This window comes from Oncorhynchus keta, chromosome 12, assembly GCF_023373465.1.
Source record: "Oncorhynchus keta strain PuntledgeMale-10-30-2019 chromosome 12, Oket_V2, whole genome shotgun sequence".
Taxonomy (NCBI): Eukaryota; Metazoa; Chordata; class Actinopteri; order Salmoniformes; family Salmonidae; genus Oncorhynchus; species Oncorhynchus keta.
Window position 1 is genome coordinate 9,947,735 of NC_068432.1, and position 25,974 is coordinate 9,973,708.

At 42.5% G+C, this 25,974-nt stretch overlaps 1 protein-coding gene and 1 long non-coding RNA gene across 3 annotated transcripts in view; both read left to right on the top strand.

Moving 5' to 3' along the window:
* LOC118390948 (14-3-3 protein epsilon-like) overlaps nt 1-2,913 on the top strand; it is a 33,597-nt gene extending 30,684 nt beyond the window's left edge. For both annotated transcript variants that reach the window (XM_035781816.2, XM_035781815.2), the window contains one exon: nt 1,659-2,913. Coding sequence is in view for 1 of the 2 variants with exons in the window: in XM_035781815.2 (XP_035637708.1) it covers nt 1,659-1,714 (56 nt within the window). In the remaining variant the exon portion in view is untranslated. The remainder of the gene's footprint in view (nt 1-1,658) is intronic.
* Nucleotides 2,914-24,990: 22,077 nt separating this feature from the next.
* LOC127906529 (uncharacterized) lies at nt 24,991-25,489 on the top strand. Its single transcript, XR_008061776.1, has 3 exons — nt 24,991-25,081; nt 25,126-25,345; nt 25,390-25,489. It is a non-coding gene; the product is annotated as an uncharacterized LOC127906529 (long non-coding RNA).
* Nucleotides 25,490-25,974: the final 485 nt, after the last annotated feature.

Consider the following 25,974-nt stretch of genomic DNA (forward strand, 5'->3'; position numbering starts at 1 on the left):
TGAGCTCACCATTGATTGAAATAATTGAGTAAAACACTTTTTAAAAATCGAATGTAATCCGACGATGGGTAGTTTGTGTGCGCCACAGTGTTTGTTTTTCCACGTCAGCCGAAGAAGAGACCAGATTAGTTTGTTTGCAGTATGCATGTTGAGAAGGGGGGGGTGTCGTCTATGATCATTCACTTCCGGAAGTTTACTCGAAAGATGAGTGAACCATTCCTTCACCTCATTATAACATCTTTGGTCTGACAGATGTTTGTGACACCCAGAATGCATTGTATAATGTCAACAAACATGGTGTCACACACAGCTGGCAAATGGCTTAACATTCGCTCATCATAATCAGTACAACCTTCAAAAAGTATTTTACAGACATCATGGGTGTCCATTACAATAATCAAAATGCATTATTTGCCACCAGTACTTGAAAACGTGAATAAAACTGTAAATACATTATGCTCCATACATAAACGACAACACGATATACAGAAAATAAGGCACTTATTGATAGAAATGCGTACATGTTTCATTTATTTAATTGTTATTTAACTAGGCAAGTCAGTTAAGAACAAATTCTTATTTACAATGACTGCCTAGGAACAGTGGGGTTAACTTCCTTGTTGAGGGGTAGAACGACCTTGTCAGCTTGGGGATTCTATCTAGCAACCTTTCTGTTACTGGCCCAACGCTTTAACCACTAGGCTACCTGCCGCCCCAACATGTCCAAAGTTATTATTTGTAAGGAAAACAACAATGAAGGCAATGTGAGTGATTGCCAGAAAATGTGTCGGTCAATTCGTGAAAATAAACAATTTCAGTTAATTATTGCGCAAGTTCATATATGTTTCCCATTTCATTACCGTTTTCTTCAGTTTCATGTCAGTGAACACGACCCTGTTCTAATCTTAGTCTAGGCCAGATGAGACCGTCTCTGGCCTAAAGTGCTCTGTGATGTCCACATGGCCCAACTCAACCAAGTATCTGGGCTGCATTGAGAACAGTGTTTTCGGGTGTGTGTCTGTGTGTCCATTAAGTTGAAGCTAGAGATGTTCCCCTCTCATTCGGCATGAGTTGAATGGGGTGTGGTTAGTGACACTGTCTGACTCACTGAAACGCAAGTTCTACCAACACTGTCTGTCTGGTTTTGAGCTAAAGGTAAGGGACTCCACTTATTAATATGGCTGAACACGGTACACTCAATCTTCACACTGAAACGCAAACGTGCGGTTGATGTGCACCAACACACTAACTACATGTAGCTAAGATGTTTAGTTTTTCTCCCCTCACCATCTCACATGTATGGCACTAGTCTGGGTGATGTCAGAGGACATGGGGCGGTCCAACCAAGCAGCCTGTTGGTGTGTATGTAATGGTTATAACAGGTCTTAAAAATAAATGATATATATACATATATATATTTGTCATTGATTTTGAGGTGGGGGAACAAAGTCAGTATACTTTAAAATGACAACCTGTAGAAATGATAATGGATCTACATAAAGTCCTTATCACTGGAAGCCTCACTACCCTGTTGTCATGGTAACAGTGGGTGGGCTCTGGATTCTTGTCCATTTAAAATGTTTTTTTGCATTTGTGGTGAAAATGACAAACTGGCTTTTTAATTATGAGCATTTTAATCAATTTTCCTCTCTCTTCAGGTGAAGAACAGAATAAAGATGCACTGCAAGATGTGGAGGATGAGACCCAGCAGTGAGACTTTACGGCCAATTCCCTCTCTCTTTCTCCCTCCTATTACCTCTCCTGTCTGCCCCGCTAGCCCCAGGTCCTACTACGTGTCACAGTGAGAGCTCCCAAACTTGGCTTTTACTCCGACGTCCACTCGCTCAATTTCTCCCCACCTCTTCTTTCTTTAATTCTTTCTTTATGTTCTATCACTCTGTCTGTCAGCTCATAGCCCCTCTGTGCTTCCTAGAGCTATCTCTTCTGGTTTTTATTTTCTTATAAAAGAATCCCATTAAATTCACCTATTTCAGTGGAAATAATATACTTCCACGTTAAAACACAAGAGAAAATGTAAAAACTAAAGCTTCGAGCTGTTCCTGGTTTGACCTTTTATTGATTTTTATAACTCCTGTTGCAAGCCTGTAAGGTTCACATCGTTCCCTTTACTTCCTTTTTTTGTTTCTTTTTTAGTTGACAATTTTGCCATGTCATCAGTTGCCAAGTGTGTTGCTTGGGGTCGTCAACGTTCACACACGAGTTGATTTTTCAAACACAAACGTTTGCTGTAACTCTTTTTCCATAACTTTGATGTCTTTGTGCTACTTTACGATAATCGTCTAAGCTTTTGGTCGCAAATTAGGGATGGTTGTGAATTGACGGTTTTTAAAACGGACATTTTAATGCCCTCTTCTTATTTGTGATTCTCTCTCTCGTTGCAAGACTCTGTTTTATCAATGGTGATCGCTGAACTTCCCATGAGTGTCTCTTTGCGATCACCCCTCAAGTCCAGGGCATGGACCACGCATTTTTGTGCTCAAGAGGCTGTAGCGCTGCTTTTTTACTCATTGCTGACGTAAGGACACGATGGCTTGTAGCAGTTGGAGGGGGAAAAAAACAAGAATCTCCCTCCCTCTGATGTTAGGTAAAGCAGGTTTGCATTGGCACTGTCAAAAGAAAAACAACCTTTGTTTAAAAAAAGGAAAACCTACTTATGTCATCTTGTATCCCCATTCTGTTCCAGAATGTTCCCTTTCTCTCTCTCTTTCTTTCTTTCTTTCTCTCTGTCTCTCTGTCCTGCCCCCTATATTTTCTCTCTTGTTCAGTATGTGTAACTTGAATCTGATTTGTACTACTGGATATTCTGACTGGAGCACTGTCTGTATTCTTACTGAAACACAGCATGGAAATGAACATTAAACTTCAAATTAAAAAAAGGAACTTAAATTAAAATGCATCTGTCATGTCATTTTTTGCCTCAAATGCCAGAGACCGACAACAGTTTACCTTCTGTTGTTACTGTCATTGAAGGGTAAGGTGCTCATTCAGTGAGCTGATCAGGAAATGAGTCTTACCCTCCAACAGTAGCAACAGAATGTAAACTGTCGTCAGTTTCTGGCTACCTTTTGATTCTGTGGATCTTTTTCTTTTGGAGTACCTAGGTTGAAGAGGGAAAGGCATAAGAACAACACACATTTTTGGAAAGATGTCTACTAATTAATACAGTATCTTGTTTTTGGCCCCACAGATTACTTGTACTTATAGTCCAATGGCCAGAGAGCCAAATTTCACATATTACAGTCCATGTATGTGGGTTATATTTAGGTATAATACCCACATTTCGCTACCTCCGATACATGCATTATTATGACCCCTATGCTGTTATTTGGGCCAACAGGATTGAAGATATGAAATGTCATTTTGTATTATCAGGGGGAAATGATCTGTAAGGCAATTAGATAAGTTCACTTCATAATACAACACATTAAAGTGTGAAACAATTGGAATGGTGATGTCATCTCTCTATCGAGCTAGAATGGACAGTATTGGGATGTGCTCTACTATGACATGGTATCCTCATAACTTTACCAAATTTCACACATAGTTTCACACATTTTTGGAAATTGATCCTACCAAAGGGGCCGCCAGTTGCCCATCCCTGCAACAGACTATTACAGGTGATAACTAGAAAACCAATATGCTACCAGATTTCGATCTTTTGGACTTGAATTATTTCCACGTGTGACCAATTTCCCGGTAAACGAATACGGTGCATTTGGAAAGAATACAGACACTTGGACTTTTTCCACGTTTCGTTACTTTACAGCCTTGTTCTAAAATGTCATTCGTTTTTTTTCAATCTACACAATACCCCATAATGAAAAAAGATCACATTTACATAAGTATTCAGACCCTTCTCAGTACTTTGTTGAAGCTCCTTTTGCCGCGATTACAGCCTTGAGTCTTCTTGGGTAAGACGCTACAAGCTTGGCACACCTGTATTTAGGGAGTTTCTCCCATTCTTCTCTGCAGATTCTCTCAACCTCTGTCAGGTTGGATGGGGAGCGTTGCTGCACAGCTATTTTCTGGTCTCTCCAGATATGTTAGATCAGGTTCAAATCCGGGCTCTGGCTGGGCCACTCCAGGATATTGAGGCTTGTCCCGAAGGCACACGGCTGTGCGCTTAGGGTCATTGTCCTGTTGGAAGGTGAACCTTCGTCCCGGTTTGAGGTCCTGAGTGCCCTGGAGCAGGTTTTCATCAAGGGTCTCTCTGTACTTTGCTCTGCTCATCTTCCTCTCGATCCTGACTAGTCTCCCAGTCCCTGCCGCTGAAAAACATCCCCACAGCATGATGCTGCCACCACCATGCTTCACCGTAGGGATGGTGTCAGCTTTCCTCCAGATGTGACGCTTTGCATTCAGGCCAAAGAGTTCAATCTTGGTTTCATCAGATCGGTGAATTGTGTTTCTCATGGTCTGAGAGTTCTTTAGGTGCCTTTTGGCAAACTCCAAGCAGGCTGTCATGTGCCTTTTACTTAGGAGTGGCTTCCGTCTGACCACTCTACCATAAAGGTTTGATTGGTACAGTGCTGCAGAGATAGTTGTCCTTCTGGAAGGTTCTCCCATCTCCACAGAGGAACTCTGTCAGATTAACCATCAGGTTTTTGGTCACCTCCCTGACCAAGGCCTGTCTCCCCCGATTGCTCCGTTTGGCGGCAAGCTCCAGGAAGAGTTTCGGTGGTTCCAAACTTCTTCCATTTAAGAATGATTAGAGGCCACTGTGTTCTTAGGGACCTTCAATGCATTTTTTGGTACCCCTCTCCCCCCTAGGTCTGTGCCTCGATGCAATCCTGTCTCGCCCCTATGGACAATTCCTTTGACCTCATGGCAACTGTGGGAACTTGTATAGACAGGTGTGTGCCTTTCCAAACCATGTCCAATTCATTGAATTTACCACAGGTGGACTCCAATCAAGTTGTAGAAACATCTCAAGGATGATCAATGGAAACAGGATGCACCTGAGCTCAATTTCGAGTCTCATAGGGTCTGAATACTTATGTAAACATTTTTCAGTTTTTATTTTGAATACATTTTCAGAAAAGTCAAACGTTTCAATTTCTCATTATGTTTGCATTGTGTGTAGATTGAGGGAAAAACATTTCATCCATTTTAGAATAAGGCTGTAATGTAACAAAATGTGGAAAAAGGGAAGGGGTCTGAATACTTTACAAATGCACTGTAGTTCTGCTATTTGTAACGTTGTTGTTTCAATGATAAGTCAGTCTAGGTAAATCATCATAGGTAAACCCAAATGCTATGTTTTTTAAGGTGAAATTCATTCCAGCTTGTCTCAGCATGATAGGTTTTCGTAGGGAGGTTCCTTTTCTAACATCGGTCCGGTTTCCTGTAACACATGATAAGCCTTCATCATTGGGCTTGCTAATGCACGTCATTGTTGCAGCCAACTGCAAAATACACTTCAATTGGATGCTCTGATGCCACATAAAATATTGATTGGGTGTAACTATATATATATATATATACTATATAACTATTTCCTGAGGAATGTAGCTGTTTCTCTTGATGATTTGATTTGTCTATGAATTGTGTGTGCAGGGTTCCCTTGCAAAATAGACCCTGGTCTCAATGGTGCCCCACTATTTAAATAAAGGTCAAATAAAAAGATTACTACTCCTTTGTGGATCAGTCTATCAATCACAATTAACACAAAAAATGTCTGCTGCAATTGATGGAGGAGCCCCTTTCTGTTGTATGGGGGCTCTGCGGCCTGAAGTATTTCCCTCTCCTCTGAGATTTCTGGTTTTCTCATGACCTCTGGTGGTCAGTCAACTGCAATCGCGTATCAAATGTTGTTCAAATTGAGCTTGGGCCCAGCCGATATATTCTAATCCAGCGATTCTCAACTGGTAGGTTGCCACCCACATTTTGGAGTGTCTGAGTAAAACATATATATATATGAAAAAAATACTCCAGTCTGAATTTAGACGACTTAAACCAGGTTGAAAGTATATAGAAATGATAATGAATTTAATTATAAAAATATATATATTTGTCTATTTTTATATAGAGCTATTAGCAGTGCCATTTTGGTAGATTTTTGAGGGGTCTCACCGGTGAGTTTAACAGTCTTCATCAAGAATATGGGCAGATATCGATATATTTTAAAGGGATACTGAGACATTCTGCCATTAAGCCCTTGTTTTACTTACCCAGAGTCTGATGAACTCGTGGATACTATTTTCATTGCGGTAAAGCTGGTTAGCACTGCCTTGCGAAACTACAGCTAACCTCCTTCATAATGCATGCAGAAACATAAAAATGGTATCCACAAGTTCATCTGACTCTGGGTAAGTAGAACAAGGGCGAAATGCCAGAATCGCAGTATCCCTCTAATTATAGTTTTGCCAAACTTTGCATATGTACAGAGAAGTCTGTGCTTATAGTGCACCAAATAACACATCTTAGTAGTTTTTAAAGAATTGTGTTTTCTATTTCTGAGCGCTCCTAAATCTATGAAAATATCTACAACTCAGAGGCTATTCTCCATGTTATTTTCCCTCGCACGAGAGAGGGGGTCCTGAAGGGTTCCAAAGCGATGATATCCTCATTGGTTAGTTCTTCCAGACCACTAATCATGTCTGTAATTCTCCCCGTGGCCCCAGAGACGAGAGCTAGCATCGTGACGCAGCCAGGCACAGATCACTGCTGTCTGGTGAGAACCATGACGCTAAGCACAGCTTCAGCGGGAGTGTGTCACAACATGGATGAGCTGTGTTTGTGTCTGGCAGCATTCCGGTGTGTACACGTTGATGTGCGTGTCTTTCTCTTCGAGGGGGGAGTTGTACCTTGAAAAGAGCCTGGGCAATCTCTAACCTTTCATATATTTACCACGTATTTCTTCTCCTTCATGAAACACACACACTAGAGCCGTTTCCCCCTAGTCTAGATAGTTTGATTTATTTATTTATCATTCAGTCCATAAGTCCCCTGCTTACACTGAAACCAGTATCACCATTCAACACCATCTCTATCACAAGACTCCAAACAAACAGCTTGATTGAAGATTGTCAATGATGGATCAAAAGATCCAGTGCCAGTGTTGCTGATCAGTCCTGGAGCAGACGTCAGCTAAAGACCCGAGCTGTATCAGAGTAAAATGCTTGCGCCAGCAGCCAAGTGATGTCACCATCCCTGAGACCTGAAGTAATGTCTCTTCTTTTTGCCCAACCAAGACACATTTCGTCCACTAGTTTCTGGAGTATGAAGCTGCTGGCTTTGGATCGAATTCTGCCGCCTCGAACAGACAAGGATCTAATGTTGATCATAACGGATAGAGAGCCCCAGCTAGTGGGATGTGGTTGAAGTAGTAGGATCAGTCCTAGAGGGAGAAGGGTTTGTATCACGAGACACCGCGCTAGATCTTTCTTCCCTTGTCGCTCTTTCTCTCTTATCTTTGCCGTCCTGCGCTCTTTCATCAAATCTATCTATCCTCCTCTCCTGCAGCACTGTGTATGTGTGCGTGCATGCTAACATTATCAGCTAAAAGAGCTGTTACATTGCAGGCGTACAGCAGGGCGGGAAAGGGGGATACCTAGTCAGTTGTTGAACTGAATGCCTTCAACTGAAATGTGTCTTCCGCATTTAACCCAACTCCTCTGAAGGGGGGGGAACCCTCTGTTACTGGAGGCATCAGTATCTGTCTGCGTCACACACACACACATCACTGAACCAAGGCACAGCCGAACAATTGGGCTATAAGGGAGGCAGGAGGCTGCTATGGGCGGAAGATGAACGATCTTAAGGGAAATGGCTAATATGCTGCTGTTGCGGCTCTGCATGTCGGCCATTTTGGTGCAATGTTGCATCAGCTGATAAGAGACCCTTACTAATGTGTGCTGTCTGCTCCCGGTGGAGGAGCTGGATGAGGTTAATATCGATCGTTGATGATGAGGCCCAGAGGGGTGTCTGCCTGCCTGTGTCCGTCTGTCTGGGTGTGTGTGGGTCTGTCTGTCTGTCTGTCTGTCTGTCTGTCTGTCTGTCTGTCTGTCTGTCTGTCTGTCTGTCTGTGAGCATGACACACAAACATAACCACTGATTGTCAACAGGACAGGAGAGCTCATGAGGTTCTTTTGAGGCTACCATGATTTATTGATATTATCCTCTACTGTTCTCATCCGCTACCCTGCTCAATAGGTTACTAGCTGCCCTGTCAGGGTAGGTGACTTACTAGCCCTAGAGGAGAGTGTGCAGTGCAGATCACATCAGATCCCTCTCTATGTCTGTGTAAGGGCACTGTGTGTGTGCGTGTGTCACATTCTCCTCTATATGTGCGTTCGCGTGTGTGTGAGAGAACGTGTGTGTCCGCGCGTATCATGCTCTCCTCTCTCAAACCTGCCCTCTCTCAATTCCACACCAGAATGGGTACCAGGCCCGAGTAGTTTAAGGGCCACTTACCTTTTTAGCTGACCAAATGTCAATGTCTGTTACCCGTGGACTTTAGGAGTGTAGAAAGCTTGTGTTTTCATACAGTTCAGTCATGTGGAGATGACTCTCACCTCATGCTCACAGTGTGTGTGTGTGTGTGTGTGTGTGTGTGTGTGTGTGTGTGTGTGTGTGTGTGTGTGTGTGTGTGTGGCTAGCTTGAGCAAATAATTTAATTCTGTTATCATCATGATTGATGTCCTAAAACTTTAGGAGTACAGAGAGCATGATGTCTTTAGGCTCTGCTCCTTCAACTAAAACAGGTTGGAGGACTACTCGGACATTTGATCTTTCTTGAATTGCAGTGGCTGGTATTTTCTGAATTGTTTTGCAAGGCAGAGGTCCTGGGTTTGAGCAATCAGTATCAGCTGAATCAGGAGGAAGTGTTACTTGCTAAGCCTTTACACCACCAGCAGTGTTAGGTCAGGACAGTCTGTCTCACCCTAACTCCATCTCCCTACACACGCACAAACACAATACACACATCCCCTGGGCTTTGGGTGCTTTGTCAAGAGGCTCTGTTGTGAAAGTCACTGGATGCCTCCTTGGAGAGATGTAAGAGAGAGCACCTCTTTAAGATCAGACTGAGAGACTGTGAGAACAAAGTGGGGAAACACATCAAAGTCCAGGATTTAAGAGGATCAGCCACAGACAGACTTCCAGTACAGGTAAGGAGTCCTCAGGTAAACCGTGTGTGTGTGTGTGTGTGTGTGTGTGTGTGTGTGTGTGTGTGTGTGTGTGTGTGTGTGTGTGTGTGTGTGTGTGTGTGTGTGTGTGTGTGTGTGTGTGTGTGTGTGTGTGTGTGTGTGTGTGTGTGTGTGTGTGTGTGTATGGCAGTGCAGTCTGAGGGAGCTGACACTGTCACTCTCCCCCGGCATGCACAAGTTCACCAGCACCGCTCACTAACCTCACACAAACAAGCTTGTCACTGCGGAGAATATTTGGGTGAGGATTTTGTCTTGTCCACACCTTCTGCTTTATATCACACTAGGCCTGCTACAGCTAGTTGGGTAACATTCTTCTTTACTAAATACCAGCCATTTTGATACGGAAAGAGTCATGTTATACAGTATATAGCCTACTTATATTACATTCTAAATCATTATACCTGCAGGCTTTACGATCTGCCCCTTTTTTTCAATTTTCGTCTAAAATGACATAACCAAATCTAACTGCCTGTTGCTCGGGACCTGAAGCAAGGAAATGTATATTCTTGATACCATTTGAAAGGAATCACTTTGAAGTTTGTGGAAATGTGAAAGGAATGTCGGATAATATAAAAGATAATATAGATAATATAAAGATAATATAAAGAAAAAAACATGATTTTTTGTTGTTGTTTGTTCTACCTTTGAAAAGCAAGAGAACGGTCATAATGTACTATTCCAGGTTAGGTGCAATTTCGATTTTGTATGCGCAAAGTGTATGCGCAAAGTATATGCAGTGTATGCGCAAAGTGTATGCAGTGTATGCGCAAAGTGTATGCAGTGTTTGCGCAAAGTATATGCAGTGTATGCGCAAAGTATATGCAGTGTATGCAGTGTATGCGCAAAGTATATGCAGTGTATGCGCAAAGTGTATGCGCAAAGAACCATTGATCCAATGAACCATTGCATTTCTGTTCAAAATGTTGTATCAAGTCTGCCCAAATGTACCTAATTGGTTTATTGATACGTTTTCAAGTTCATAACTGTGCACTCTCCTCAAACAATCGCATGGTATTCTTTCACTGTAATAGCTACCCCGCGGGGGGCACGGATCCTGTAGAGAATGTGAAGTGTTGATGCTGGTTCTACTAATAGCACTGTTTAGGACATCATACTATTACACTTTTGCTATTCATATTACTACTATTTTCAATTAGCAGAGAGCCAACCAGACAGAAATACCCTTTTCACACGACCATACCAACTTGAACCTTACTGTGCTGGCTCTGATATTTTCTTTTCACATTGTCCTTTTCAGCACAGGTCCAGAAGATATTGTGGAAGTGAAACCAGGAAAGATTGGCTCTGCTTGATTCAGCACAGCTCAGTAGTATGAAAAAGGTCAGTGTGCCACCAGAGGCTGTCCCTTGATTCTGTTTTTTAACAGGAAATGTTGTACTAAGACCTGGGGCCATTTATTTAACCTTTATTTATAAAGGGAATCCCTAATGAGTCCAGGGTCTCTCTTTCAATGGTGTCCTATGTTTCAACAATCTAAACAGATAACATTAAATATAGAGCAGAAATTATATACCGAGCAAATGATTCGACTTATATAATAATATATGCCATGTAGCTGAAGCTTTTATCCAAAGTGACATAGTCATGCTTGCATACATTTTGCATATGGGTAGTCCCGGGAATCAAACCCACGAACATGGATTTTACAAGTGAACTTTTTTGTCCAGTGTTTTTTTTTTTTTTTTGCGATTCCACTTGATTTTGAGAAACTTACCCCACCATCAATAGACTTCCGCATGCTCGTTCTGCAGTATCGGTATCATGTGTTAAAACATGAACAAAGGCTCCAAAAAACACCAAAATATGTGATGCAGGTCATTAGATGTTGTACTCATGAAATGATGTCATTCCGAACTTTATCTGCAACATTATATTACATTTTGTTGGACTCAAGAGATACTTTTCCATGCACGTGCTTTCTATCAGCACAATAAAAACAAGAAAGCATGTGCATGCTCGCACACAGGAAAGTATTGCTCGAGTCCAACAAAAATGGAATATAATGTTGCGGATAATGTTCAGAATGACACAATTTTGTGTGTACAACATCATAGCAGCCTTTGGATCATAGCAGCCTTTCTCTCCTCACCGCCCCATTGGTCCGTCAGTAATTGAAGTGTCTTTTCTTCTCGCTGTGTGGAGAGACATTGGATTCATGCAAGGCACAGTCTACTGCTTCAATTGGTAATTGATCGTAACCGAGCTCCTACATTGACTATGTGTAACTTTTAGGCTGCATCCTAAATGACACCCTACATCAAATCAAATTTGATTGGTCACATACACATGGTTAGCAGTGGTTAATGCAAGTGTAGTGAAATACTTGTGCTTCTAGTTCCGACAGTGCAGTAATATCTAACAAGTCATCTCACAATTCCCCAACAACTACCTAATACACACAAATCTAAAGGGGTGAATGAGAATTTGTACATATAAATATATGGATGAGCGATGGCCGAGCGGCATAGGCAAGGTGCCATAGATGGTATAAAATACATTATATACATGTGATATGAGTAATGTAAGATATGTAAACATTATTAAAGTGGCATTATTTAAAGTAGCATTGTTTAAAGTGACTAGTGATCCATTTATTAAAGTGTCCAGTTATTGGGTCTCAGTGTAGGCAGCAGCCTTTCTGAGTTAGTGATTGCTGTTTAACAGTCTGATGGCCTTGAGATAGAAGCTGTTTCTCAATCTCTCGTTCCCATCTTTGATGCACCTGTACTGACCTCGCCTTCTGGATGGTAGCGGTGTGAACAGGCAGTGGCTCGGGTGGTTGTTGTCATTGATGATCTTTTTGGCCTTCCTGTGACATCGGGTGCTGTAGGTGTCATGGAGGGCAGGTAGTTTGCCCCCGGTGATGCGTTGTGCAGACTCCACCACCCTCTGCAGAGACTTGCGGTTGAGGGCGGTGCAGTTGCTGTACCAGGTTGTGATACAGCCCAACAGGATGCTCTCGATTGTGCATCTGTAAAAGTTTGTCAGGTGACAAGCCAAATTTCTTCAGCCTCCTGAGATGAAGAGGCGCTGTTGCGCCTTCTTCACCACACTGTCTGTGTGGGTGGACCATTTCAGTTTGTCTGTGATGTGTACGCCGAGGAGCTTAAAACTTTTCCACCTTCTCCACTGCTGTCCCTTCGATGTGGATAGGGGGGTGCTCCCTCTGCTGTTTCCTGAAGTCCACGATCATCTCCTTTGTTTTGTTGGCATTGAGTGATAGGTTATTTTCCTGACACCACACTCCGAGGGCCATTACCTCCTCCGTGTAGGGTGTCTCGTCGTTGTTGGTAAACAAGCCCACTACTGTTGTGTCATCTGCAAACTTGATGATTGAGTTGGAGGCGTGCATGGCCACGCCGTCGTGGGTGAACAGGGAGTACAGGAGAGAGGTGAGCACACACCCTTGTGGGACTCCAGTGTTGACGGTCAGCAAAGTGGAGATGTTGTTTCCTACCTTCACCACCTGGGGGCGGCTTGTCAAAAAGTCCAGGACCCAATTGCACAGGGTGGGGTTGAAACCCAGGGCCTTCAGCTTGATGATGAGCTTGGAGGGTAATATGGTGTTGAATGCTGAGCTGTATTCAATTAATAGCATTCTTACATAGGTATTTCTCTTGTCCAGATGGGATAGGGAATTGATGGCGATTGCATTGTCTGTGGGCCTGTTGGGGCGGTATGCAAAATGAAGTGGGTCTAGGGTGGCGGGTAAGGTGTAGGTTTTATGATCATTGACGAGTCTCTCAAAGCACTTCATGATGACAGAAGTGAGTGCTACGTGGTGGTAGTCATTTAGTTCAGTTATCTATCTATGCCTTCTTGGGTACAGGAACAATGGTGGCCATCTTGACGCATGTGGGGAGCAGACCGGGATCGGGAGCGATTGAATATATCCGTAAACACACCAGCCAGCCAGTCTGCGCATGCTCTGAGGGCGTGGCTAGGGATACCGTCTGGGCCAGTAGCCTTGCGAGGGTTAACACGTTTAAATGTTTTACTCACGTCGACCACGGAGAAGGAGAGGGGTGGGGGTGCAGTCTTTGTTAGTGGGCCGCGACGGTGGCACTGTATTATCCTCAAAGTGGGCAAAGAAGGTGTTTAGTTTGTCTGGAAGCGTGACATCGGTGTCCATGACGTGGCTGGTTTTCTTTCTGTAGTCCATGATTTCCTGTAGACCCTGCCACATACGTCTTGTGTCTGAGCCGTTGAATTGCAACTCCACTTTGTCCCTGTACCGGAATTTTGCTTGTTTGATTGCCTTGTGGAGGGAATAACTACACTGTTTATATTCAGCCATATTCCCAGACCTTTTTCCATGGTTAAATGCGGTGGTTCGAGCATTCAGTTTTGTGCGAATGCAGCCATCCATCCACGGTTCGTGGTTAGGATAGTTTTTAATAGTCACAGTGGGTACAACATCTCCAATGCACTTCTTTTTAAACTCACTCACCGATACAGCGTATAGATGTTGTTATCTGAGACTGACCAGAACATGGTGCACTACTTTTGTAGATACTGTAGGTGAAAATCCACTTCGTCTGAGGATGACAGAGAATTAGTGTAGGGGTCATTGACCCTAATATGATATACCATCTGACTCCATTATCATATGAATGCTATATGCCCATAATCATATCAGGTGGATATAGCCAAGGCTGCGAGCCTTGCGTCACCAATTGGAATACTATATTTAAGTTGCACGTGTCTAGGTTTACCATTATGCAATTATTAAGAGACTAAGGAACAAGGAGCTAATATCTTGCAATCGATGTGCTCACATTCTATGATTGAGTTAACTTTAGCTCAGAGATGCACAGTTAAAGACCAAGCATATATGCTATGTGTATTGTGAATAAAATTTCCCATTAGACATTTCACCAAATAATAATTCAAGGACTGTTACTCAGGAATGTGAGGGCCACAGTTCGTACCTATTTAAAAGTAATCCGATTGATTAGTTACGCAACAAGAATGCAATTAGCAAATGGTACATACCAGAAATCTTCACGATAAAAAGAATACAAAATATTCTAACTTTTAACGGCATAGAAAATTCACCACTACGACGTACATCAGGAGAATGGTTTACCAATGACTCCATGATCAAAGTTTATACCCAGCTTTTATTCTTCCATGAGCTTCAAATCCCTGTATCTCCCATCGTCTAATTAACGTCACTTTGCATGGCCCAAAACATTAAAACAAAAGTCATCAAACTTTACATACATTCCCTAATCTAATCACCACCCCTCAAAACTGTACAATAAGAGCGAAACCCTGCGTCGCTCCTCTTTGAACTGTCCACTGTCCGATGAACAGAATAACACAGTTTCTCTGTAACAATACATTTATAGTACAATAAAACATATCCAAATGCATAGTTCTTTATGAACTCCTGAAACAATCCAAACATTACAATTTCATTCACACAGTAACATTCATTTTGTCGATTCAAGTTCCATTAGTCTTCACACCTCTCCTGGCGTCAGTGACCCCAGGGCGTCTGTGGGAATATATAGATGGTCAGCCATCCCAAAAAATTCATAAATCGGGATTGAGTCATCATGCTGGGCCTCTGTGCCAACAAGTTCTCTAGATGCATTTTCATCACTGGCCTTCATCATTGTTCACATTGATTCACTCTCTGTTTTCAACTACACTTTTGACCAAAGGTACTGCACGAGGGAATAGGGTGCCATTTGGAACACAATGTGTTTGTTTGTATGTATTAATGTGACTGTATAAGTTCAATCACAGACGAAGAAAGATTAATCTAGCGTTGTTTATGCCCTCCATCTTGATAGTACTTTAATGGCATTACAGGTAGTTAACAGTTATTAAGGGGTGATAAACCAACCAGGATTTGTGTCTGTCAGTCATAGATGAGAGGATTTATTGCCAGCTTCTTTCGGTCTCTTTCATTCATTCTCTTTCTATCCCCCTCCTGTTTCTCTTTCCCCCTCCTAACTCTCGTTCTCGTTCTCACTCTCTCTTTCCCACTCTCTCTTTCCAAGTTAACACGAGACTGAACTGAGGTAATATCATTGCCACAAATGGAAATCCACAACAAACCACAATCCATTAATGCAATCTCAATTCTCATCTGATCTGTTATAGTGTTTACATTATACAATAAAGTCTTAGGGGCCGATTCCGATTAAGGAATTGACTCCTTTCCTAATGCACGCCTTTCCTACACACGTCTCAGTATTTGGTATTCAGACTTACCTTGTTGAGGTGTGGCTCCCTTGCACGCTCTGAACACATTTCATTCAACGACTGAAAACCCTTCCACTTAGTGACCAACAAATTTTCTCGTGGAGTTTTCATTCAATAGGGTTTTCAGTAGATTTATCTTAAGCCATCCCTTTAAATACGCTGTACCTTTAAGTTTGAATTTTGTCTACAGACTCACTAGAATGTATAGCGAGAAAACGGGTTCCGAGTATTTGGGATCAATTAAAGAAAGCCATCTAAATATATGCATATTAGTCTCTGTTTCAGCACCAATCGATAGATACAAAAATACTCTGATCTTATAGATTATTTTGTTTAGGAAAGTATTTATGAAACATAAAAAAAACAGGTTTGGAGAGCCTTTAAATCAAATCAAATGTTATTTGTCACATGCGCCAAATACAACAGGTGTAGATCTTACCGTGAAAATGCTTACTTACAAGCCCTTAACCAACAATGCAGTTCAAGAAATAGAGTTAAGAAAATATTTACTAAATACAAAAATAAAAGAGTAACCAAGAAAATGACACAACGAGGCTATATACAGGTGGTACCGGGTGGTACCAAGTCAATGTGCGGTGGTACAGGTTAGTTGAGGTCATTTGTAAAGTGACTATGCATAGATAATAAACAGTGAGTAGCAGCAATGTAAAAACAAAGGTGGGGTCAATTTATATAGTCTAGGTGGCCATTTTATTAATTGTTCAGCAGTCTTGTGGCTTGGGGGTAGAAGCTGTTAAGGAGCCTTTTGGTCCTAGAGTTGGCGCTCCGGTACCACTTGCCGTGCGGTAGCAGAGAGAACAGTCTATGACTTGGGTGACTGGAGTCTTTGACAATTTCCTCTGACACCGCCTAGTATATACAGTGGCTTGTGAAAGTATTCACCCCCTTGGCATTTTTCCGATATTGTTGCCTTACAACCTGGAATTAAAATAGATATTTGGGGAGGTTGTATCATTTGATTTTACATAACATGCCTACCACTTTGAAGATACAAAATATTTTTTATTGAGAAACAAACAAGAAATAACACAAAAAAAAACAGAACTTGAGCGTGCATAACTATTCACCCCCAAGTCCATACTTTGTAGAGCCACCTTTGCAGCAATTACAGCTGCATGTCTCTTGGGGTATGTCTCTATGAGCTTGGCACATCTAGCCGCTGGGATTTTTGCCCATTCTTCAAGGCAAAACTGCTGCAGCTCCTTCAAGTAGGATGGGTTCCGCTGATGTACAGCAATCTTTAAATCATACCACAGATTCTCTGGGCTTTGACTAGGCCATTCCAAGACATTTAAATGTTTCCCCTTAAACCACTCAAAGTGTTGCACTAGCAGTATGCTTAGGGTCTTTGTCCTGCTGGAAGGTGAACCGCTGGAAGACTGAAACAGGTTTTCCTCAAGAATTTCCCTGTATTTAGCTCCATCCATCATTCCTTCAATTCTGACCGGTTTCCCAGTCCCTGCCTTTGAAAAACATCAGCCCCTGCCTTTGAAAAACATGCCCACAGCATGATGGATGGTGTTCTTAGGGTGATGAGAGGTGTTGGGTTTGTGTCAGACATAGCGTTTTCCTTGATGGCCAAAAAGCTCAATTTTAGTCTCATCTGACCAGAGTACCTTCTTCCATATGTTTGGGGAGTCTCCCACATGCATTTTGGCGAACACCAAACTTGCTTATTTTTTTCTTTCAGCAATGGCTTTTTTCTGGCCACTCTTCCGTAAAGCCCAGCTCTGTGGAGTGTACGGCTTAAAGTGGTTCTATGGACAGATACTCCAATCTCCGCTGTGGAGCTTTGCAGCTCCTTCAGGGTTATCTTTAGTCTCTATGTTGCCTCTCTGATTAATGCCCTCCTTGCCTGGTCTGTGAGTTTTGGTGGGTGGACCTCTCTTTGCAGGTTTGTTGTGGTGCCATATACAGGTTGTAATGCAACAAAATAGGAAAAACGGCAAGGGCGATGAATACTTTGGCAAGGCACTGTAGGCCCTGGATGTCAGGAAGCTTGGCCCCAGTGATTTACTGGGCCGTATGCACTACCCTCTGTAGAGCCTTATGGTCAGATGCCGAGCAGTTGCAATACCAGGCGGTGATGCAACCAGTCAAGACCAGCTTTCGATGTTGCAGCTGTATAACTTTTTGAGGATCTGGGGACCCATGCCAAATCTTTTCAGTCTCCTGAGGGGGAAAAGGTGTTGTCATGTGCACGGAATAAAGAAAACGGTGGTTTGAATAGTGTACATGGTACTATACCCATGGCCAAGTATTGCGCCAAGGGCTTGGTCTGCGCTCCAATTCATAACAATTTAATTATCATACATGTCTTTTAAAAAATATTATCAACTGTTAATGATCCTCAGCAACAACCACACAGCCGTGACAGCGTTTACAGAGAAATCAAATGAAGGTAAATAAAATAAAGTAATTACATGAAATGATAATAGAGGCTGAAGGGAACAGTACATTGGCAGTTGAATATGTGTGGTTTTAGACCTACTGACAAGCGATACTGATAGTGGCTAGTATTTAACATGATAGAAATAGGAGACAGAGAATGTCGGGGTAGCCTATGATTAAGACATTTGAGAGTGGTCATCTGTCACGCCCTGACCATAGTTTGTTTTCTATGTTTCTATGTTTTGGTTGGTCAGGGTGTGATCTGAGTGGGCATTCTATGTTGGATGTCTAGTTTGTCTGTTTCTGTGTTTGGGCCTGATATGGTTCTCAATCAGAGGCAGGTGTTAGTCATTGTCTCTGATTGGGAACCATATTTAGGTAGCCTGTTTTGTGTTGGGTTTTGTGTGTGGTTGTTTCCTGTCTTTGTGTTTGTTGCACCAGATAGGGATATTTCGGTTTTGCCACGTTTATTGTTTTGTATTATGTTCATGTTGAGTTTACCTATTAAAAAACATGAACTATAACCACGCTGCATTTTGGTCCACCTCTCCTTCCCAGGAGGAAAGCCGTTAGACCACTGCACCTTTTAATGCAGGGATGGTGTAAGGCACTGCATCGCAGTGCTAGTTAGAAACTCTGGGTTCGAGTCCAGGTTCTGTTACAGCTGGCCGTGACCGGGAGACCCATGGGGCCGGCGCACAATTGGCCCAGCGTCTTCCCGGGTTAGGGAAGGGTTTGGCTGGCAGGGATGTCCTTGTCCCATCACTCACTAGCAACTCCTGTGGCGGGCCGGGCACAGTGCATGCTGAAACAGTTGCCAGGTGCACGCTGTTTCCTCTGACACATTGGGTTAAGTGGGCCCTTTTTCGGATACCACGAAAAGGAATTTCCCACGAAAAAGGGGTAACCCTTTTTCACTGGAGACAAATGTGAAACCAGTCATATGGCAGCAAACGAAAGCATGTAAACATACTTTCCCACAGTAAAGTTTCTGAAATGCTGTGCCAGAATTTAAATTGTACAGACACTTTTTTTACTTTTACCCATTTTTCGTGGTATCCAATTGGTATTTACAGTCTTGTCTCATCGCTGCGTCTCCCGTACGGACTCAGGATAGGCGAAGGTCGAGAGCAGTGCAGCTTGGTTGGGTTGTGTTTCGGAGGACAGTACGGAGGACAGTCCGTACGGGAGATGCAGCGATGAGACAAGACTGTAACTACCAATTGGATACCACGGAAGCTCTTATTAAGTTGTAAATTAAAGTGCATGGAGAAGAAAAAATAGATGATTTTACAACTTGAAACAGGTTGGCTCGACTTTATTCATGGTTTCCTCATGGTGTTGGAATTATTAGGGAATACGGTCAGAAGACAGTCTATCTGTAGACCACTCAGCCACACCTTCATTTATTCAATCTCCACCCCAAACGAATAGCAGGTGAATAGCATGCTATTCTCATGCTTAAATTCAAGTTCAGAATACACAGAGACAAAAGTGCATAAAAACGTTCCGTTTACACTCACTTAACTTGGGTCGGAATCGGGCCCTTATAGAATATGCAGTTATCACAGGATCCCCTTCTGACAGCTGCAGTAAACCTGGGTCATGTTCCTTAGGACATGCAACATAAAACGTTGTGCATGCTTTTCTTATTGGACAAGACCTGTTTCAGTCACTTTTCTTCTGTTTGGTGACTAATGAACACGACCCTGATCTCTGTGTGTATGACAATCTGACATTGCTGCTGGTGCAGCAAGTGGCCATATGGTGGCGCCAGCGGACAGCGACATCCACTCTCTGCTACGCTTGTGTCTGATGGCTGCAACATATACATTTGCAGTGGGGTGAGTTGAGATATTGAATAGATATTGCAAAGTCATAACATACCCAAATGAATGGGCCAAGAGGGATAATGTTGTACTGTAGGCTATTGCTTGAATGGCATTTTCTATTCATCCCTTAGTAAGAGATCAGGCTACACACACACACACTTTTGGAGGTTCAAATGTGATCATGACTGTTTGTTTTTTAATCAATCAAATAAGATTTTTTTTTTTTTTTTCAAACTAGAATTGTATGACAACATTTCTACCTTATTGATTAGGCATAGGGAGTGACAACCCTTGCAAGAACTCAGTGGCCCTCATGCATTATCAAAGCTCCGTGACATTTTACGTCGGTAAAGATCTAGGATTAGCTTCTCCTCTCCCATTCCTAACCTTATTTGTTAGTGCGGGAAATGCAAAACTGACTCAAGACAGCGTCTAGGGGCAACTTTACCCTACACCGTTACATTATGGAAAGAGCCAAATAAACAGTATTATATATCTTTATATATGGCTCTGGCTCAAACTGTACACACAATCAAAGATTCATATTACTGCACAGTAGTGGATTGAATATGTTTCCTACTCATGAATCCAAAGTGGATGAATCAGCAATTATTCATTTTGACAAACGAAGATGATTTGCAACATCCATTTTATCGCTTTGATACAATGCCTATGATTATGACTAAGTGGAAACTCAAGGTCACAGAAACTGAATAGAAACATCCTTCAAACTAAAATTCAAAAGCGACTTTTAGTCATTCCCTTTGCTTGATTAAACGCTACAAATTAATCAAGACATACTATCACCGCTGTATACTTTCATAGGTGCCATTAACCTAATATATATCATTTCTCTCTCAATTCAATTCAAAGGGCTTTATTGGCATGGGAAACATATGTTTACATATATATGTTTACATTGAAATGGACAAACAAAGACAAATAAACAATAAAAAGTTGACAGTAAATATTACACGAACACAAGTTCTAAAATAATAGACATGTCAAATGTTATTGTGTCTATATACAGTGTTTTTAACAATTAAAAACAAGAAAACTAAACATAAATATGGGTGTATTTACAATGGTGTTTGTTCTTCACTCGTTGCCTTTTTCTTGTGGCAACAGGTCACAAATGTTGCTGCTGTGATTACATACTGTGGTATTTCACACAAAAGATATGGGAGTTTATCAAAATTGGATTTGTTTTTGAATTCTGTGTAATCTGAGGGAAATATGTATCTCTAATATGGTCATACATTTGGCAGGTTAGGAAGTGCTACTCAGTTTCCACCTCCTTTTGTGGGCAGTGTGCACATAGCCTGTCTTCTCTTGAGAGCCAGGTCTGCCTATGCTGACCGTTCTCAATAGCAAGGCTATGCTCACTGAGTCTGTACATAGTCAAAGCTTTTCACAGTGGTCAGGTATTCTGCCACTGTGTACTCTCTGTTTAGTACCAAATAAAAGTATAGTTTGCTCTATTAATTTGTTTATTCTTTCCAATGTGTCATGTAAGTAATGATTTGATTGGGTCTAATTGTGTTGCGGTCCTGGGGCTCTGTGGGGTCTTTTTGTGTTTGTGAACAGATCCCCAGGACCAGCTTGCTTAGGGGACTCTTCTCCAGGTTCATCTCTCTGTAGCTGATGGCTTTGTTATGGAAGGTTTGGGAATTGCTTTTAGGTGGTTGTAGAATTTAACGTCTCTTTTCTGGATTTTGATCGTTAGCGGGTATAGGCCTAATTCTGCTCTGCATGCATTATTTGGTGTTTTACGTTGTACACAAAGGATATATTTGCAGAATTCTGAATGCAGAGTCTCAATCTGGTGTTTGTCCCATTTTGTGAATTCTTGGTTAGTGAGCAGAACCCAGACCTCACAACCATAAAGGGCAATGAGTTCTATAACTGATTCAAGTATTTTTTTGCCAGATCCTAATTGGTGTGTCAAATTTTATGTTCCTTTTGATGGCATTGAAGCCCCTTCTTGCCTTGTCTCTCAGATCGTTCACAACTTTCTGGAAGTTACCTGTGGCGCTGCTGTTTAGGCCAAGGTATGTATAGTTTTTTGTGTGCTCTAGGGCAACGGTGTCTAGATGGAATTTGTATTTGTGGTCCTGGCAACTGGACCTTTTTTGGAACACTATTATTTTTGTCTTACTGAGATTTACTGTCAGGGTCCAGGTCTGACAGAATCTGTGCAGAAGATCTAGGTGCTGCTGTGGGCTCTCCTTGGTTGGAGAAAGAAGCACCATCATCAAACAGTAGACATTTGACTTCAGGTTCTACAAGGGTGAGGCCGGGTGCTACAGACTGTTCTAGTGCCCTTGCCAATTCATTGATATATATGTTGAAGAGGGTGGGGCTTACACATCAAATCAAATGTATTGGTCACATACACATGGTTAGCAGATGTTAATGCAAGTGTAGCAAAAATGCTTGTGCTTCTAGTTCCGACCATGCAGTAATATTTAACAAGTAATCTAACAATTTCACAAAAACAACCTTTTACACACAAGTGTAATGGAATTAATAAGAATATGTACATATAAATATATGGATGAGCGATGGCCGAACGGCATAGGCAAGATGCAGTAGATTGTATAGAGTACAGTATATACATGATCTGAGTAATGTAGGGTTTGTTTGATTGCCTTGTGGAGGGAATAGCTACAATGTTTGTATTCGGTCATGTTTCCGGTCGCCTTCCCCTGATTAAAAGCAGTGGTTCGCTCTTTCAGTTTTGCGCGAATGTTGCCATCAATCCACAGTTTCTGGTTGGGGAAGGTTTTAATCGTCTCCGTGGGTACAACATCACCGATGCACTTGCTAATAAACTCGCTCACAGAATCAGCGTAGACATCAATGTTGTTCTACAATGCTATCCTGAACAATATCCCGGTCCATATGATCGAAGCAATCTTGAAGCGTGGAATCAGATTGGTCGTACAAGCGTTGAACAGACCTGAGCACGGTTGTTTCCTGTTTTAGTTTCTGTCTATAGGCTGGGAGCAACAAAATGGAGTCGTGGTCAGATTTGCCAAAAGGAGGGCAGGGGAGGGCTTTGTATGCATCGCGGAAGTTGGAGTAACAATGATCCAGAATTTTGCCAGCCCAGGTCACGCATTCGTTATGGAACGAATTGCAAAAATCTCTGAAGTTGGAGACTTTTATCTCCCTCACCAACTTCAAACATCAGCTATCCGAGCAGCTAACCGATCGCTGCAGCTGTACATAGTCTATAGGTAAATAGCTCACCCATTTTCACCTACCTCACTCCCATACTGTTTTTATACTGTTTTTATTTATTTACTTTTCTGCTCTTTTGCACACCAATATCTCTACCTGTACATGACCATTTGATCATTTATCACGCCAGTGTTAATCTGCAAAATTGTATTATTCGCCTACCTCCTCATGCCTTTTGCACACATTGTATATAGACTGCCCATTTTTTCTACTGTGTTATTGACTTGCTAATTGTTTACTCCATGTGTAACTCTGTGTTGTCTGTTCACACTGCTATGCTTTATCTTGGCCAGGTCGCAGTTGCAAATGAGAACTTGTTCTCAACTAGCCTACCTGGTTAAATAAAGGTGAAATAAAAATTTAAAAAAATGCTGATAAAATTTAGGGAGCCTTGTTTTCAGATTTGCTTTGTTAAAATCCCCAGCTACAATAAATGCAGCCTCAGGATATGTGGTTTCCACTTTACATAGAGTCCAATGAAGTTCTTTCAGGGCCATCAAATACACGACTGATTATAATCGAAGAGAATTCTATTGGTAGATAATGCGGTCGGCATTTGATTGTAAGGAATTCTAGGTCAGGTGAACAAAAGGACTTGAGTTCCTGTATGTTGTTATGATCACACCATGACTTATTAATCATAAGACAAACACCCCCGCCCTTCGTCTTACCAAAGAGATGTTTGTTTCTGTCGGCGCGATGCGTGAAGAAACCAGGTGGCTGTAGCGACTCTGATAACGTATCCTGAGTGAGCCATGTTTCTGTGAAACAGAATGTTACAATCTCTGATGTCTCTCTGGAAGGCAACCCTTGCTTGGATTTCGTCTACCTTGTTGTCAAGAGACTGGGCATTGGCGAGTAGTATACTCAGGAGTGGTGGGCGGTGTGCCCGTCTACAGAGCCTGACCAGAAGACCACTCTGTCTGCCCCTTCTGCGGCACCGTTGTTTTGGGTCGCCTACTGGGATCCGATCCATTGTCCTTGGGTGGTGGTCCAAACAGAGGATCCACTTCGGGAAAGTCATATTCCTGGTCATAATGTTGGTAAGTTGACGTTGCTCTTCTATCCAATAGTTATTCCCGGCTGTATGTAATAAGACTTAAGATTTCCTGGGGTAACAGTGTAATAAATAATACATTAAAAAAACTAAATATTGCATATTTTCCTAAGAACGCGAAGCGAGGCAGCCGCCTCTGTCGGTGCCGGAAGTAAATTGGCGGGGTCGAGACTGCATCCCTGTCTCACCCCACGGCCCTGTGGAAAGAAATGTGGGTGTTTTTTGCCAATTTTAACCGCACACTTGTTGTTTGTGTTTCCGTCAATTTCCATCAATTTGTATAGGGGACCATCATGCCAAATTGAGTCAAAAGCTTTTTTGAAGTCAACAAAGCATGAAAAGACTTAGCCTTTGTTTTGTTTGTCAATTAGCGTGTGCAGGGTGAAAACGTGGTATGTCATATGGTAATTTGGTAAAAAGCCAATTTGACATTTGCTCAGTACTGTAAGGTACAGGGAGTTCAACATTTAATAGGAACAGACAGGTAACAGGACAGGAACAGCGTCAGTCAACGGGTATAAAAAGACATACAAACATTAATGCTGAAGCAGGGAACATAGCGGGAAACCAGACAGATATAGGGGAGGTAATGACAGAGGCGACTTGAGTCCAGGTGAGCCCAATAATCGCTGATGCGCATGACAGGGTGGAGGCAGGTGTGCGTAATGATGGTGGCAGGTGTGCGTAATGATGGTGGCAGGTGTGCGTAATGATGGTGGCAGGTGTGCGTAATGATGGTGGCAGGTGTGCGTAATGATGGTGGCAGGGGTGCGTAATGATGGTGGCAGGTGTGCGTAATGATGGTGGCAGGTGTGCGTAATGATGGTGGCAGGTGTGCGTAATGATGGTGGCAGGTGTGCGTAATGATGGTGGCATGTGTGCGTAATGATGGTGGCATGTGTGCGTAATGATGGTGGCAGGTGTGCGTAATGATGGTGGCAGGTGTGCGTAATGATGGTGGCAGGGTGGCAGGTGCGTAATGATGGTGGCAGGTGTGCGTAATGATGGTGGCAGGTGTGCGTAATGATGGTGGCAGGGGTGCGTAATGATGGTGGCAGGTGTGCGTAATGATGGTGGCAGGTGTGCGTAATGATGGTGGCAGGTGTGCGTAATGATGGTGGCAGGTGTGCGTAATGATGGTGGCAGGGGTGCGTAATGATGGTGGCAGGTGTGCGTAATGATGGTGGCAGGTGTGCGTAATGATGGTGGCAGGTGTGCGTAATGATGGTGGCAGGTGTGCGTAATGATGGTGGCAGGTGTGCGTAATGATGGTGGCAGGTGTGCGTAATGATGGTGGCAGGTGTGCGTAATGATGGTGGCAGGTGTGCGTAATGATGGTGGCAGGTGTGCGTAATGATGGTGGCAGGTGTGCGTAATGATGGTGGCAGGTGTGCGTAATGATGGTGGCAGGGGTGCGTAATGATGGTGGCAGGTGTGCGTAATGATGGTGGCAGGTGTGCGTAATGATGGTGGCAGGTGTGCGTAATGATGGTGGCAGGTGTGCGTAATGATGGTGGCAGGGGTGTGTAATGCTGGGCAGCCTGGTGCCTTCAAGCGCCAGGGAGGGGGAGCAGGGGCAGGCGTGACACAGTACATTGTTTTCACTGAGGAAAATGTGCAAGTCTACTGTTAATGATAATGCAGAGGATTTTCCCAAGGTTGCTGTTGAAGCATATTAGTTATTGGGGTCAAATTTTCTTTCACTTTTGTGGATTGGGATTATCAATCCTTTGTTCCACATATTGGGGAAGATGCCAGAGCTGAGGATGATGTTAAATAGTTATAATTATAGCCAATTGGAATTTGTGGTCTGTATATTTTATAATTTCATGTAGGATATCATCACAGGCCTTTTTTGGGGATGGAGGGTTTGTATTTTGTCCTGTAGTTCATTCAATGTAATTGGAGAATCCAGTGGGTTCTGGTAGTCTCTAATAGCTGATTCTAAGATTTGTAATTGATAATGTATATAATATTACTGTTTGTTCTTTGTTATAGAGCCAATAAGATTGGTGAA